The 12,703-nt window shown below is 43.1% G+C and overlaps 1 protein-coding gene across 11 annotated transcripts in view; it reads right to left on the bottom strand.

Annotated features, from left to right (window-relative positions):
• Window positions 1-10,729, bottom strand: part of LOC118392382 (tetraspanin-12-like) — a 37,993-nt gene extending 27,264 nt beyond the window's left edge. For 9 of the 11 annotated variants that reach the window (XR_008062891.1, XR_008062893.1, XR_008062887.1 and 6 more), the window contains exons 1-4: window positions 9,838-10,727; window positions 9,100-9,182; window positions 8,455-8,590; window positions 3,136-3,201 (exon numbers count right to left, since the gene is read on the bottom strand). Coding sequence is in view for 3 of the 11 variants with exons in the window: in XM_052460229.1 (XP_052316189.1) it covers window positions 3,136-3,201; window positions 8,455-8,590; window positions 9,100-9,182; window positions 9,838-9,903 (351 nt within the window). In the remaining 8 variants the exon portion in view is untranslated. Of the gene's footprint in view, window positions 1-3,135; window positions 3,202-8,454; window positions 8,591-9,099; window positions 9,183-9,837 lie in introns of all 11 variants that reach the window. The other 2 variants (XM_052460231.1, XM_052460230.1) reach the window with 2 other exon arrangements.
• Window positions 10,730-12,703: the final 1,974 nt, after the last annotated feature.

Here is a 12,703-nt window from a genome sequence, read left to right as displayed (position 1 = left end):
TAGGAGACAGAACGCGTCTCCTTCCTGAGCGCTATTATGGCTGTGTGGTCCCACGGTGTTTATACTTGCGTACTATTGTTTATAAAGATGAACATGGTACCTTCAGGCATTTTGAAATTGCTCCCAAGGATGAACCAGACTCGTGGAGATCTAAAATCTTTTTTTCTGAGGTCTTGGCTGATTTGTTTTTATTTTCCCATGATGTCAAGCAAAGAGGCACTGAGTTTGAAGGTAGGCCTTGAAATACATCCACAGGTACACCTCCAATTGACTCAAATGATGTCAATTAGTCTATCAGAAGCTTCTAAAGCCATGACATAATTTTCTGGAATTTTCAAAGCTGTTTAAAGGCACAGTCAACTTAGTGTATGTAAACTTCTGACCCACTGGAATTGTGATGCAGTGAATTTTAAGTGAAATAATCTGTCTGTAAACAATTGTTGGAAAAAGTACTTGTGTCATGCACAAAGTAGATGTTCTAACCGACTTCCAGAACCGGTTTTATTGACTCCAATCTAAGTGTAGGTGTACTTCCGACCTCAACTGTAAGTATTGAAATATAGGCCTTTGTAAGTAACGCTATTAAGACAGAACAGGATGCGCTCCTAGGCCTGCAGCTCGATGGTAGTTATACAAGGCTGCTATAGTAAGCCTACTAATGATAATGGCATTACTTATTATAATAATAATAATGATGATCATAACAATATTAGTAATACCAACAATAAGAAGGAGATCAAAGAAAAAGGAGGGTTATAAATTGTCTGATCATTTGGAACAGTGTGAACAACACTAAATAAATAATAAATAATACCAAAGAGGCGGTTTTTTAAAGAGATAAAAAAAAAAGTGTAAAGCCTTTATGACAGCATAGCAAAGATTTTAAAAAACAGCCAAATTTGTAAAATTGTCTATCCGACATGTTGTGGTTGGTGCTCACGAAGGCTTGGTGCTCACAGAATCAGTAGGCTATTAAACAAACACTCAAATGGGCAAGAGAAGCAGGATCTCTATTTTTGTAAATATATATGGATGATTTATAAAGCCTATTATAACGGCTATTGATTATAGACCTAATTTAGTTGGGATTTCCTCTCTCCTCACTTTTCTTAGACAATTAAGGCAAAGGCTGTTTTCTCATCTCCTAACTCCGCTGCTGCCTCTACCACATTGTTCTCAACACCTATGCTGGTTAACGTTGCTATCATGTACGTAGCGACATGGTCTAGGAAAAGGTTCCAATTCAACAGCACACTGATGTGTTTTGGAACCGGGAACAGCAGTATCAACCGCATCTGTTATAAAAAATAATATATTTGTATTAGTGTTGCACCATTGTTCCTACGGAATAGAACCATGTACAATTTCAGCAGCACATGTCTTAGTGATGGACTGTACCATCCCCACGACCTCCACAATGGATCATTCGACTCAGACAGACTCGAGTCAGACAGGGGTCTTGTACACCATGATATATTATTTTATTTTTGCTACTGCTCGACTAAAGAAATCTCGGTCGACCAACTGCCTATCGACCAAACAATCGACCAGTCGACTAAATGGGGTCAGCCCTAAACTCCATTTCATTCAGTATAGTTACATTCAGTTCAGCCATATATTTCAGTTCAACTTCAGCTGAGAACATTTCATGTACAGCTGATGTATTATTGTCACAAGACATTCAACAGAAAGCCCTGAAACCGTACTGGAGCAACAGTCACAGTGGTGTATATTTAGTTACCAGCTCTGTTTACCAGCTCTGTTTCAAGCATAGTTATATAATTATTTTCAAACACACAACTTCTGACTCTCTCCTCTAGTGTTTCCCAGGCCTCCAACACTCCAGTCTGTAGTTGCTGAGGTTGACGATGGCTTGTTGTTGAAGCAATTACCCATGTCTGGGCTCTAGGGAACCAGACTAGAGCTAATCTGCAGACCCACAGCTGGACACACTTAGCATGCATAACTCATCCCCCTCTCCTCTCCAATAAAACCTCTACCTAACTCACCCCTGGGCCTCCATCCCCTCCTCCTTCCTCTCTCCTTCACTCTTTATCCCTCTCTCCTCTGGTCTTGTAATGAGATTGTGATAAGCATAATATGACCCAGGTTACCCAGAATTCCCCTGAGGCCAGGTGCGTCACCTTGGTGCTGCCCTAGCAGGGTTCTGATAAAGGACAAGGCACAAAGACTACAATACCCACAGCCCCCTGCGGCATGGCAGGTATATCACACTCTGATTAGGAGGGAGGCGGGTGGCACTGTGGACTCAAAGGCCATGTGCTAGTGCTACACACACACATCCTCAGGCTTGTAGCCAAGTACCAAACACACACACACACATACACACAACTTTCTCAGTTTGCCATACACACCAGGTGCTGCACACACACACAAACACAAACACACCTGCGCGGTCGGAGCGAGTCCCACATACTGTGAGGGGACATCAAAGCCACTGTGGGCTCTTTCATGGTGGAGAGATAAGCCCCTGGACCAGGGGAGGGGCAGCCCTGTAGGGGAGAACCCATTGTAATAGAGAGCCCTGCCCATTGTGTTCAAACACCCACACCCTGAGCAGGAGGGAGAGAGTAGGTAGGGGGAGGGAGGGGGAGGGAGGGGGAGGGAGGGAAACGAGGGACGGATGGGAACGGGGACACAATTATACCCTATCTCAGGAGTATTCAACTCTTACCCTACGAGGTCCGGAGCCTGCTGGTTTTCTGTTCTACTTCATAATGAATTGTACACATCTGGTGGCCCAGGTCTAAATCAGTCCCTGATTAGAGGGGTACAATGAAAAAACGCAGTGGAACCTGGTTTCACCAACACTTTAGGGACATTGTGGAATTTTGAGACGCTGGAAGTTTCTTTCAGTTCGATTTTCCGGTTGTTCATATATAGCATCAGTACCATTTCCCTGTGCTCTTTGGCCTGTGCCCTGCACTGGTCATGTTGTTAATTGGGTAGCCCCAGTAAGCAGAGAAGGAGGTGAGCTCTCTGAGCAGAGCCGGACATGACTAGCATTCATGTTTATTCATAGCACAGAACAAAATATAGACAGGCCTATAGGGCCACCACACATAGAGCTGCAGCATAGAAATACAGCAAATAGAACATCTGTGCTGCACTCACCTCGTCATACGTCCACACCCCACTGGCCAACTCTACACAGAAGATCACCAACAAACTGCCAAAGTACTGAGAGAGAGAGAGAGAGAGAGAGAGAGAGAGAGAGAGAGAGAGAGAGAGAGAGAATGTTAGTGTTGAGGCTAGACAGAGATGTACTGTGTAGTGTCTTGTCTGAGTGATTGATCGTCATGGTGGATGGTGGGAGAAAGAGTGCTCCCACACAATGAGTAGTGATGTCATGTGCTTCAATCTCCAGATGCCTGTTCCACTCATGTCACATACATGCACATACACACACAACACACACACACCTATTTCCACAATTTCACATAAACACAACAGAAAACACTACTATTTTCAAACGTTCAGACTTTCAAGTAAACACAGCTGTGCAAACACACACAAACACACACACACCAGACAAACACACACACAGGTCTTATGAAGAGTAATGTGTGTGTCAGCTATTCTATTAGGGGCATGTCAGTGGTACAGGGTATGTCTGACAGCCTGTTTGTTTGGAGTGTAGATATTATTGGCAGACAGATGGCTCTGCCCCGCCTTTGTTAGTGCTACACTCCATTTAGAGCAGGCCAGTCCCAAACAACACAGACACACACTCACACACCTCTCACCCAGAAAATCATCTCACCACTCAAAAACATCTCCCTTGTGTTCTTCTCTCTCAGAGTGTGACCTTTCACCCTTCGAACCCCCCTCTAACACACTCTTTCACACACATACCAAGACATACACAAACAGTACATCAATACTTCACCATTCTACAGGGATGATTTCCAGGTGTGAAGAGAATATGAAACTTCCCTCGACCCCACGACCCCTCGAGCTTCCATATACACTGAGTGTACAAAACATTAAGAACACCTGCTCTTTCCATGACACAAACGGACCAGGTGAATCCAGGTGAAAGCTATGATCCCTTATTCACTTGTTAAATCCACTTCAATCAGTGTAGATGAAGGGGGGGAGACAGGTAAAGAATCATTTTTAAGTTTGTGACAATTGAGACATGGATTGTGGATGTGTGCCATTCAAAGGATGAATGGGCATGACAAAATATTTAATTGCCTTTGAACGATATATGGTAGTAGGTGCCAAGTCCACCGGTTTGAGGTTGTCAAAAACTGTAACGCTGCTGGGTTTTTCACACTCACCAGTTTCCCGTGTGTATCAAGAATGGTCCACCATGGGTGGAGGTTTGCAACAGGGTATATTGCACCTCTACTAATGTAAAAATGAAAGAATCTAATTACACATTTTTGTACAAATTGTATTACACTCATTTGAGACTCCATAGAATGAAAACAGATATGTCTCCTAACTGTAAAAGATTTACCTCTGAATGTGGAACCTATATGCATGTATTTTGGAGCTGTAGAGAGATTGCCAGATTCGGGCAATCTACACATACTGCTGCACAGAAAATACTAGATGTACAGTTTGATATGACCCCGTGTATCTATCTTCTTAATGCCCAGCAGGACTTTGTTTTTGATCCTGACAGAGAAAATTTGCTTATGACTATTACATACTATGCTAAGAAATGTATTCTTCTATGGTGGGCCTCTAATACCTCTCCTACATTTAAAATGTGGATTGACGAGATTGTTGACTTTCTCCCTCTTGAAAAGCTCATGACCACAAGAGACAGCCCAAGTTTGATAGACTCTGGTCTCCACTATTCAACTATATTTCAAACTGGACAGAGTGAACGGGGTGACTAGGGAAATGTGCAGATACATGTTGTGTAAGGTGCTGTAAAATCTAAAAACGAATTATTGGCTCGTCGTCTCAGCGAAGTCTAGAAATAGCTAATAAGAACCTTGATAGTGCTGCTGCAAGTTTAGTTGTATATATGTTTTTTTATTTTTTATTCTTTGTGAGTACGTGTAGGTATGTAGGATGTGTGTGTGTGTGTGTGTGTGTGTGTGTGTGTGTGTGTGTGTGTGTGTGTGTGTGTGTGTGTGTGTGTGTGTGTGTGTGTGTGTGTGTGTGTGTGTGTGTGTGTGTGTGTGTGTGTGTGTATGGTTGTGAATGTATGTATGTATATGTGTACGTATGTGTACGTATGTGTATAATAATAATAATAATAATAATAATATATGCCATTTAGCAGACGCTTTTATCCAAAGCGACTTACAGTCATGTGTGCATACATTCTACGTATGGGATATGTGCATGCATGTATGTATATATATATATAAATATACACCAACAAAAAAACATGTATTATTTTTCTTAATCTTTTATTATAATTGTTTTTTTTTATTTTTTATTATTATTATTATATATTTTAACTTCTTTTTTTTAAGCCTGTCACATCTGTGAATGTGGAATGTGTTTTGTTGGTTGATTGAAAAACAAGAAAACTTAATAAAACTTTAAATTGAAGAAAAAAAATGGTCCACCACTCAAAGGACATCCATCCAATTTGACACAACTGTGGGAAGCATTGGAGTCAACACAGGCCAGCAGCCCTGTGGAAAGCTTTCGACACCTTGTAGAGTCCATGCCCCGACAAATTGAGGGCAAAGGGGAGTGCAACTTAATATTAGGAATGTGTTAATGTTTTGTGCACTCGGTGTATTACATCACAGAGATGTGTCTTTATGTTTTACACATTTCATTTTAGGAAGAAAGCTCTCTCTCTCACACACACACACACACACACACACACACACACACACACACACACACACACACACACACACACACACACACACACACACACACACACACACACACACACACACACACACACACACACACACACACTGAGGTTAGAGGAGGGTTGCAGTTGTTTGAATGGAATGTCAAGGCTTCCAAGAATGGATTTCCTCCTGTGTAGAGAGACTTACAGCATATTTCCCTTCCCTCGCTGATACTCAATTAACACGTATACAAGGGCGAGAGAGGGAAGACAGGGAAAGAGAGGTGGAGGAACGACAGAGTGAGACGGCGAGAGGGGGAGCGGTATAAGTTTAGGCTAAGGGGGATTTGTTTGGCGTCTTTAAGGAGGGACTATTTTTAAGCGACCTTTCTCCGCGTTCGCTGGAACAGCGTCTCAGAGAAACTTAAGACCCTGCCGTCATCCCTAACATACCCACAATATCCCACAACGCACCACTACACGCATGTAAACATCTACAAACATCCCAACAACCCCTCAGAGACATTAAATGGACGCTTTGAAGCTTTTCACTTGCTTCGTCCACAACAGAAACATGACTTTCTATTACATATAAAGGTTTTAACTGAGCTTATTGCCAGGGAACCATCAATTGCCCACCACAGCTATAATTGAAGGAAGAAGGAGGGGGGTGTTATTCAGGTAAAGAGCAGAGTTGGGGCTGTGGGAGGCGTTCCTCTGAAAGGGACGCACCAGCTGGTGAATGGGTGCGTGGGTAACCCAAGCGCCACTCACCCCCCTCAGCCACCTCTCCATAAGCGGGTGGAGACGTGTGGGATAGCGTTACCCATTGTCCCTCTCAACCGAGATAATATTGTCTCCGCAGTGCGCCAGCGAAACACAAGAATGCCAGGGCAGAGTTGCAAGGAGAGGGGGATGAATGAAGTCCCAATGGAGGAGTGGAGGAAGCGTGAGGGAGACCCAGAATAAAGGCACTTTGGTCGGGAAGAGACGGAAACAGGAACCCCCTCCCTCTCTGTCTCCCCACACAGCACACCTGGGAGATAGAGCCACAAAACAGGCGCCACCCCACCCTTTCCTCTCCGGTGTCCTGCCCTTCCACTCTATAGGAATATGAGTAATCATGTACCTGCCTTGTTATAGTTTTTGTATGCATGACACAATTGGTCAATGGAAATAGTGCATTGTGCTGCCACAATTGCTTCTGTATGGGAATACATGTTATGTATGCAACACATGTGCAGTAAAGTAATGCTCCGTAGCACATGCTCTGTAAGCACAGAGATGATACATTGTTTAGTCATCTGCATGCATGGTTGGATGGAAATGGCTTTTTGGGGGGTTGTCTCTCTCTCTCTTCTCTGTACGTCATTGGGTTTCTCTCTCCTTCCCCTTCACCTGCTCTGACTCAATCCACCTCTTAACCTCCTTACTTTTATCCCTGTTTCTCTTTCATTCTCTCTTTTTGTTGTCCCGCACTGACAGTGGTGAGTGATTGAGATAATCACAGACTTATCTGTCCATCTCTCCCCCTCGCTCTCTCTTTCACTCTCTCTCTCGCTCTCAAATCAAATCAAATGTATTTATATAGCCCTTTGTACATCAGCTGATATCTCAAAGTGCTGTACAGAAACACAGCCTAAAACCCCAAACAGCAAGCAATGCAGGTGTTGAAGCACGTTGGCTAAGAAAAACTCCCTAGAAAGGCCAAAACCTAGGAATAAACCGAGAGAGGAACCAGGCTATGAGGGGTGGCCAGTCCTCTTCTGGCTGTGTCGGGTGGAGATTATAACAGAACATGGCCAAGATGTTCAAATGTTCATAAATGACCAGCATGGTCAAATAATAGGTCTGGGACAGGTAGCACGTCCTGTGAACAGGTCAGGATTCCATGATGCTTCCCCCTCCTTCTCTCTGGCCGTCCATCAGTGCCCAGGGTACCATTACTCAGGCAGGCTCAGACAGCAGCAGCGGTGAATAGTTTTACAGCTGTACTTATCCACGGAAGCGTCATTCCGCTGCACACCGGTAACATCCCCGCACCAGGCCCTCGCTCGCTCAGAACGCGGCGTTCACTAACAGAAGATGCGGCGGCGCCACACGCTTATGGGATGATGAATTACCATCGTGGCGCTGCGTCAGATGAGTAACGGCTGTAAAATCGAGAGGGGAATTCTCGTTGGATTTCCCTCCGGTGTATGAACGGTGGAACTACGCGACTGTGTATGAACGGTGGAACTACGCAACTGTGTAGCTGTTGGATGAATTGACTGGCCTGTTCCAGGGTTTATGAGGGCACAATAATATTATTTTAAAGAGATGAAGAGGACATTAGGCTGTTACAGATGATGAGGACAATGGCACATGAAGATAGATAGGGAGGGCTACTGTGTGTGGCGCACTGTGTGTGTGGGACACTGTGTGTGTGTGTGCGTGTGCATGTGCATGTGCGTGTGCGTGTATGTATTTCAAGGTTGCATAAATGTGTAACTAACACCGATAGCTAAAGAAAACCTAAGATCTACAGCAATTACAACCCGCTTCTCCAACTAAACCAAGCTCGTCACAGTTTCCACACACACACACACACGCACATACACAGAGACACACACACACAGGCAAACACACGCTCATTTCATTCAGACACGTACCCAGGACAGGAGTAGAAGGTTGCATTTCAGTGTGCCACAGTAGCCCACCATGGCCACGATGATAAGAAAACAGCACACTGCAATGATGACGGGATGGACAGCCGGAGAATAGGTGAGAACTGCTGCTTCCTCCAGCCTACAGCGAGAGAGATGGGAGGGGGGGGGGGGTAACTTGGCAGACTCGTTGTTTATTTATCTATCCATCCTGCTATTTCCCCCTCTCTGTGTGGCCTGTTGCATTATTATTAATACAGCAGCCAGCAGTAAATAGTGATTACACTCCGTAGGAATGTAGGAATCCTCTACCGCAGCAGTTACTGTCAGGGGCCAGTGAGGGGTGAGATGGTGATCTGTGGACAGGTCTAGGTGATAAGACACTGTTGAATTAAAACGTTATGCGGTTGATGATTTGTGGAAAGGTTGCCAGGTATGAGTCGAGGGGATTTGTTGAGGAAGTGAGACATAATATATTATTATTATAAATCCAACAGCCCTCCGCTCTTTTCTCTTTCTCTTCTTATTTACTGCTCCAGCTCATATATACTAATTAGCTTCCTCTCCTCCCTGTTATCTCCCTCCTGTTCCTGCCAGTACCTGCCCACTTGCCCACTGAGAGGTGACAACATTGAAATCCATATCACTCACCTGGTGTGAGCTGTCAAGGTGAGCACAGTGTTCAGGTAGTCCCTGAGCCAAGCAGCCACCCCCAGGACACATATCGACATGAGCTGAGGGAGCATAACACACACACACACACACACACACACACACACACACACACACACACACACACACACACACACACACACACACACACACACACACACACACACACACACACACACACACACACACACACACACACACACACATAGACAGAGATATAGAACACACAGACACACACATTATACACACAGACACACACATAACATTACAGTTTCACCAAGTAGGCCTACAGTAAACACTTCCACTCAAAATAGGTTTTGTCTGAAAAAGCTTATGGCAGTGAAATACAATCCAGGGAATTGGTATGGCAACAGAATGTTGCCTAGGGGGCATTTTGCCATGTGTTCAACACTTGCATAACCCACGACAACAACCCTGGAGCACTTATCAAATGTAATGGCCTATAAATAGCATGCACTAGAATGCCAAACGTGCAGTTTCTGCACATTTGTTTTTCTACAAGAAAATGTATGGTGCAGGCCTATGTATAAAGTAACCGGCCATTATGATCAAATACTGTAACCCTCGCGCAGGCACTCCGCCATGGAGGCACGCCTTGGGGTGGATGGAATGAAGGGGGGTATAAAGTTGTCTGCATTGTGTAGCGTGAGCGCGGGCACAACCAGGCCACCTGCTGGGGGTCTCCGCTTCTCTTACCCAGAAGAGTAAATTGAGAGCGTAGAGCAGGCAGCGGAGGCACCTCACCGCGTCCTCGCGAGCCATTCTGAGCGCAACAGCAACTGGTGGCCAAGACAGGACTCATCATCTTAACCCGTGCCACCATGGCGACATAATTAACTACAGGTAATAGCAATAAATTAAAATAGGATTATTAGCCTGTGCCTGTCCCATGAATACAAAACGAGTTCTCAGTGTTCCGCGTAAAGCATACCGGCTTTACATGTCTCTGTGCGTTCTGCGCACGCCTTTCCAATGTCTTGTTTTAGCCGCAGAGGTATATCCGTGGGAAGTTCCAGAAAGCATTCACAACAGGTGGTTTCTTACTTTCCCCAGTCCAGGAATGATGGAGTGTGTGGATGAGCGCTCAGCGGTGCTGACATATCCAAATCAATCATCACTCACTTAGCAAGGTATACTGCGAAAACATATCCAGAACATTACAACAAAACAACTTCTTATAAGAGCTTTTGCGCAAAATGAACATAATCCATTTGGTTAAAATATTAATGTTCAGCACTTTTACCCCCAGAGCAAACGACACACACTAAAAATCATACTATTGCACAGCAGCCTAAATCCAAACCCATAAAATAAAACTTCAGTTGCGCACGTAGACATTGATTCCCAAAATCGATCTCTCCACAAAAACAATCCCCCGGTGGCGGTATGATAGGCCGAGCCTACCTATCGTCCAATTCAGAGTGCCGAGTTAGTTCTGCGCTGTCAGTTCAACATTTCCATGTTTGAGTGGCCAAAACTCAACTCGCAGTTTGTTCTGTGTCATCCAGAGAGTGTTGTCCGCGGGGTCCTAGCGCTTCGCATAATTACAATGCAGCAGCAGGAACAACAGCAGCAGCAACAGCATGGCTATGGGTCTTTAGTGGGGGGGTGGAATGTGGAGAGCTTTCCGCCTCCGAGAGATCATGCATTTCCGCCTCCGAGAGAGCATGCATTGGTCAAGAGGTCACATCTAGAGAGAGGATTATTGTCTGGAGTAAATGTGGGATGGGACTAAATCATGGGACTTCTTCACTGGGGAGAGCAACAATAATGCTGTAATATGTGTCACCACTCTCCCACAGATGTGCATGGCTATTCTATTATATTCTGTTCTATTCTTTTCTGATCTGTTCTATTCTGTTCTATTCCCTGTGGGATGACATTACATAGGCCTGTCACATACTCTTCTTGATACATATTATTGATGATTTATTGTATCAATAAGGTATCAATCCTTCAGTTATGAAACACTGAGCATATCTCAGCCATCTAAAGCTTTAATTAGATAATCAGATTATCGGTTAGTCTATCACTATCCCTGTCGATTCTGAGCTCATTCTAAGAAAAAACATGAATGGAAAAGTTGAAGGAATGAGTTACTCCATAGGCTACATAATCAATCATTAAAAAGAGGAACAATAGGCTCGGGTCGGCAGGCATTGTTATCTTAATTTATTTCCTTTCGATCTGTTTTTAATGTCCACAGTCTGGCCATTAACCAAATGGGATTGATCAGCTTTAAAATCTTTATTGTTAGAGATGCAACACAACAAAATAGACTCCCATTAAAGAAATGGACAATATATATCGTGTGTTCTCTGATAACAATCATGTTGACTGAATAGATTCAAGGACATTTCATCACAGCATATACTTCCTGGGTGGTCTTCAGTGTGCTTATCCAATGGAGGCAAGAAGATATGAGAAGATTAGAGGGAATGTGGATGGGGTGGGGTGGGATGGAAATGGTGAATGGTGCATGGGATGGATGGGTTAGGGCTTGTAATGAAGGGTTGGGTTGAGAGAGATCAGGAGAGGATATTGAGAGGATACCAAATGCGAGATACTGGAGAAGGGGGTGAGACAGTAAATGAGAGTGAATGAAGGTGCACAAAAAAGTTATGAATGACTAGCTTCTCGTGCTTCTATAACATGCCTCTATATAACAACATAAGAGTGGAATTCTGTTTTTGATTTTTTTTTTAAACAAATTAATTAAAAATAAAAATATAAAATGTCTTGAGTCAATAAGTATTCATACCCTTTGTTATTTAGTCAAGCCTAAATAAGTTTAGGAGTAAAAATGTGCTCAACAAGTCACATAATAAGTTGCATGGACTCACTGTGTGCAATGGTAGTGTTTAACATAGTCATTTAAATATCATCTCATCTCTATTCCTCACACATACAATTATCTGTAAGGTCCCTTGGTCGAGCAGTGAATTCCAAACACAGATTCAACTGTGAAAAAAATAATTGACTTTTTAAATTTGTTTTACAAATGTTAAAATCATTCTTTTACTTTGACATTATAGAATATTTTGTGTAGATTGTTGACACAAAATTAAATTAAATCCATTTTAATCCCACTTCATAACACAACAAAGTGTGGAAAAAGTCAAGGGGTGTGAATACTTTCTGAAGGCACTGTATATCAGGCCTATAATGGACTTAGATCCATAATCTGTTAGACTATTCAAATGTGGGGTGTTATTTTATTTTCTCAGTGTGTTACTTAATAGTTGAATGTGTTCGTTATAGTTAAATAATATCTCAATTCAATATGTGTGTAGGCCTACACAATATAAATTGTGCCAGATGAGCATTATTGTTGCTCACCTTCATTGAGGTTACACATAAGTATTAATTTACAATTAAAATAGCGCATTTGCATTGAAGTTTGATGATTCAAATGTATTTACCTCGTTGGAAAAGCTTAATTACGCTATTTCAGTCAACGTTTGAAATTGATGTCTATGAACTACAGGAACTAACGGATTTTTGAAGTTTCCATATCCAAATTCCAAATCAAATTCCAAATTCCATATCTGGCCAATCATAT

Source organism: Oncorhynchus keta, chromosome 13, assembly GCF_023373465.1.
Source record: "Oncorhynchus keta strain PuntledgeMale-10-30-2019 chromosome 13, Oket_V2, whole genome shotgun sequence".
Lineage (NCBI taxonomy): Eukaryota > Metazoa > Chordata > Actinopteri > Salmoniformes > Salmonidae > Oncorhynchus > Oncorhynchus keta.
The sequence above is the reverse complement of the archived record's forward strand: the minus strand, read 5'-3'. Positions and strand labels throughout refer to the sequence as shown.